Raw genomic sequence first — 4,528 nt, 5'->3', positions numbered from 1 at the left:
GCAGAACTACTGCCAATTGTGCTCCAGTTAGAGCAGCGCATAGCTCGAGTCGGGGGATTGTTTGCTGCTTCTTTGGAGCTACTCTGGATCTAGCTGCCAAGAATGACACCTCTGTTTGTCCTTTGCTATCTTCATATCAGCATCCGGGTCCTTTGCACCTTCTGGGTCCTAACAATAGGCGTGTGACTGTCGCCTGACTTAATAACAACAGCGAATTAACCATTACACATATACAAAGAACTGTATGACCATTAAATAACTGGCCCTCAGTTTAGTACAATTTGCTTTTAGAATATTGAAACGCGTATAGAAAAGACCAACTATAGTGTTAAGAGATACATAAACACACTCACAATGTATTTGAACTTCTTGAACTTTTCGTATTGTAGCCTCTATAGTCACTGACAGGCTTACAATTTGTGGTAAAAGAGTCATGTAAGTGATTATTAGATGAAAGTTTCCTCCATGATGGAGAAAATGTTATGACATTACTCTTATGTTTTCATAAATTAAAAAAATAACAAATATTATTTGTAATGAGGTAAAATTTGTCTCACCTTCAAAAAGCCCGCCACTCAGAGGTTCAGCACAGAGCTTAAAAACGTTTTCTGCTGATTGGAACTGACTGGGTTCCTGTACTATCTTGAATTCAACAGCATAGTTTTCCATGCAGCTGACAGGATGTCAAAGGTAAAGTATATAATTTCAGCGCCACTAGCGGCACCAAACGGAATTGAGAAAAAAGTAGAGATCGTTAGCAATTCGCGACCTGGACCGATTCGCGGCACAGCCCGCGTTTGCAAGCGCCATTACAGTGTAAATTGATGGACATACGGTAACATACCTGAAACAGAAAACTAATAAATACACTTCGGAAACTCACACAGACGGCGCACACATCAACGTATCTCCCATATGAGAGGAGTTTTATGACAACGGGAAGGGCGTGGCCTCAAAATTAAAGGTGAATGACGCAACATATCGCCAGCAGTAGGCTGCGGTGTATTCATTAAATACATACTATTAAACAGTTAATTTTGCTAAATAATATATGAACAGTTTTGATTATGTTGCTATGGGTGTTGCACAGTGATACACAGAACAGTTGGGTGAATAAAACGTTTTATAATACAAATTATTTCACAGACACATCACAAATACACCGCAAATAGTACTGCAAATGAATAACTTTTATTGATGCAACAGGGAGGACAGATTATCAGTGCAGCTAAAAGGAGTAAATACATCATTGAACACAACCACATATTGTCATTTGATTAGGCTGACTAACAAAATGAAGCAGTTGAAGTTGTGAATGATTAGAATGGTTCAATATTTGCAATTTCTCCTAAAATATGTGAAACTAGAATTTGAACGCATAATTCCAAAATATTACTCAAACTTCTTCAGCACACAGGGCAGTGGGTTCTGGAATGTGATTTTTATTGGCACTTCTTTGCCCACCGCACAGTCACATCCAGGCTAAAAGGGCAAATCACAATCTGCATTAACACCATTCAGGTTACAAACAGTTATAAAAAAAGACTCAATTTTCCACACCCAGCTAATAATCAGTGGTTCTTAATTCGTTTCTAGGCCTAGGATTAAATGATTTCACTAAACTGGGTGAGATTCATTCATAAACACCAGCAGGTGAAGTATAGCTTTCACGTTTTTCAAACTCACAGTAATAACAAGATCTGGAGTGCACATTCTGAAGTTGAAGCGTTTGGCCACAATCTGATTAGTCTGAGTGACCCGTCCAGCGAGAGTGAGCATCATCGTTGAATGATCCACAAGGTGTTTCTTATAATCCTCATATCGCAGGGCCCACTCCAGAACCTTGGCTAAAAATGGACAAGAGATAAACACTGAATATATACAAGCTTGAATGCAGTGGTAAACATCCTCATCCCTACCATATCAGAACAATTTATATTATGCTATTTTAATTTAGTTTCTACTGAGTCTCTACACTCTTAAAAATAAAGGTTCTTTATTGGCATTGATGATTCCATGAAGAACCTTTAACATACATGGAACTTTCCATTCCACAAAAGGTTCTTTACAGTGGCAAAGGGTTCTTTAGATTATAAAAATGTTCTGAACACAGACACAATGGTTCTTTTAAGAACTGTTCACTGAAAGGTTTTTTACGGAACCCAAAATGGATTTCTATGGCATTTCTGAGAAAATACCACTTTGAATCCTTTATGTGTGTGTATATATATATATATATATTAGTCTCTACTAAGAGCAGATTTATGGTCTTTGGATAAAAGCTAAAGGTTAATCTTTTATGAAGAGAACCATTGTTTGAATGAGATTTTTCAAACCAAACTGGCTCCCAATATTTTTTTTTTAATTAAAATGTATTTCATTTTTTTAATGAAACTCTTATGGTTTCTACAGAGGCATATGGAGCATATAGCGCTCATGGTATCTCAGTCTTGAAAGGATTATACGATATAGTTAAAAATCAATTCTGCAATGGATTTTGAATGGATTTTTGCATTACTTTTACTGCATGACTTTAGCTAAGCTCTGATTCATTTATTTTCTTACTTTCACTGGCCTTGAGCTCAAAGCATGTCTGGTCCTTCTTCACCAAGGCTTTGTGAACTCCAGTGTAGTATGTGGCAGACACTTGGCTGTGGAGGGTGACGCTACGAGGTGAGCTGCATTTGTTCTTCAGAGCGATGCAGAGCATGGCATCCTTGCCCACACATGGTCCATCACCCTTCATGGTGATATCACAGACTACATCCTCAGCGCAGGGCAGTGGGTATACGCATTTCCTGCAGCCATGACGAAGGGCAGTTTCCACAGCATGGCGCTCCTCCTCTGAACCTGATGGATGTGGGAAGTGGAGGTAAAATTACAACTATTCAGAGTGAAAGAGTCTATAAGTGATGTGTGTGACTTTTCACCTTCTGGGTGTTTGTATTGGTGTGTGATATCCACACGTTTGTCTGAGCCGACAGCCTTGGTGCTGATGCAGTGACCTATTGCGTTCTTGTCAACGTGGATCACAGCAAATGTTCCACAAGCTGTCCGCTGCCAGAAGACTACATCACTGTTCACCTAGAGCAAGATTAGTTCATTGTTCATAATTTATTACCACAAGGTGGTGTGTATGTGAGACAGAGAGAATTTGAGAAAAAGATCCAAGTTACAGGAATAACTGCCTCAAAACCTACAGTATGTACAGTACAGTACATTTTCATACCTCAGCAAAAACGAAGGGTGTGTCATATTTGAGGAAGACCTGCCCGCTGCGAATTGCAGCAACAGAGGTGGGGCCGCAGCGGAAGATTCCCTGGCTGGTTTCCTGAGGAGTGGAATCAACCACCTGCCAACCTCCAAAACCAGATGGCAGATCTGACCGAGTCATCCAGGCCTCATTCCACACATGGTAGTTCCTACATGGAAGAGAAGAAGAAAGAAGCACAATCTTTGTGAATAGATTCAAAGTAGAGGAGACAGAGAAACAATGTCTGTACATTGGATAACTTACTGCCTGCTTAAACTTAAACTTAAATTTGCTTAAACTACCTAATGCAATGAAAAGTAGGATTTCCGAAGTCATTATAATAATGCATACAAGAAAATTTTGCAACGCAGATTCATCATTGTGACGAGTGGGGGCGGGGCCGAGAGCCGTGGGAACGGAGCGAGGCCGGTGGAGTAATTGATGATGAGCGACACCTGCACCACTCACCGGTCTCGAGTCCCACGGAGGAGCTCCGTAAGTATAAAAGGAGGAGTTACGACAGTGAAAGACGAGAGAGGACCAGGCCTGGATTTTATTTTGTGTTTGGTGTGCGGCAGTCGTCCGCGAGGGGCTGCCGCTTTACTTTAATTTTGTGTTTGTCTATTTTATTAAAGTCTTAAGTATTCGCCGGTTCCTGCCTCCTTCTTCCCGAACTACGAACGTTGTTACAATCACATTGTGCTTTTTCAGGAACACTGCATAGTTTAGATCAAAACTGTAAAAAATATTAAATGTACATTCAGTGCATATACATTTTCTCACCAACAGGTGGTGGTTAACAAAGCAGTTATCACCAAACTTGAAACAGGAGTGGCAAAAAATATTTTTAAATATTCATAATATGCAGTTTAAGAAATTATATTTGTGTGCTTGTCCCATCATGGTACTATAGCACTAATAGGACTATAGGACACTAATGCTGATGTTACAGTACATAATGAAAGAGGTTTGTACAGAATCTTACCAGACTGAATCACAGTTCAGGTTATCGATCAGATCATAGTTCTCATCAAGATAAATGTCCACTGTCATTGACACATCAGTGTCATGAGCAGAACAGAAGTTTGTGACTGGACGAGCAGGAATGCCAAAGCACCTCAACACTATGAGAAAGAGAAGAATATAAGTGCATTACATCTACAGTCTCTTTCTCAAAACTTTTTCTCCTTGTCCATTCTGCAGGAACTCTTACATGTGTTGGTGACTCCAGCAAAGGCCAAGCTCTGTCCATATTTGACAGGTATTCCTCCACAT

General features: G+C 39.9%; 1 protein-coding gene across 1 annotated transcript in view; it reads right to left on the bottom strand.

Annotated features, from left to right (window-relative positions):
• Nucleotides 1-1,392: 1,392 nt before the first annotated feature.
• LOC107751852 (protein-glutamine gamma-glutamyltransferase K-like) overlaps nucleotides 1,393-4,528 on the bottom strand; it is a 4,525-nt gene continuing 1,389 nt past the window's right edge. Inside the window, exons 3-9 of the mRNA XM_016567620.1 lie at nucleotides 4,467-4,526; nucleotides 4,239-4,377; nucleotides 3,230-3,422; nucleotides 2,931-3,084; nucleotides 2,566-2,850; nucleotides 1,687-1,847; nucleotides 1,393-1,482 (exon numbers count right to left, since the gene is read on the bottom strand). Coding sequence (XP_016423106.1) covers nucleotides 1,393-1,482; nucleotides 1,687-1,847; nucleotides 2,566-2,850; nucleotides 2,931-3,084; nucleotides 3,230-3,422; nucleotides 4,239-4,377; nucleotides 4,467-4,526 — 1,082 coding nt within the window. The remainder of the gene's footprint in view (nucleotides 1,483-1,686; nucleotides 1,848-2,565; nucleotides 2,851-2,930; nucleotides 3,085-3,229; nucleotides 3,423-4,238; nucleotides 4,378-4,466; nucleotides 4,527-4,528) is intronic.

The sequence above is a fragment of the Sinocyclocheilus rhinocerous genome, unplaced genomic scaffold (assembly GCF_001515625.1).
Source record: "Sinocyclocheilus rhinocerous isolate Xijiao unplaced genomic scaffold, SAMN03320098_v1.1 scaffold2126, whole genome shotgun sequence".
Lineage (NCBI taxonomy): Eukaryota > Metazoa > Chordata > Actinopteri > Cypriniformes > Cyprinidae > Sinocyclocheilus > Sinocyclocheilus rhinocerous.
The sequence above is the reverse complement of the archived record's forward strand: the minus strand, read 5'-3'. Positions and strand labels throughout refer to the sequence as shown.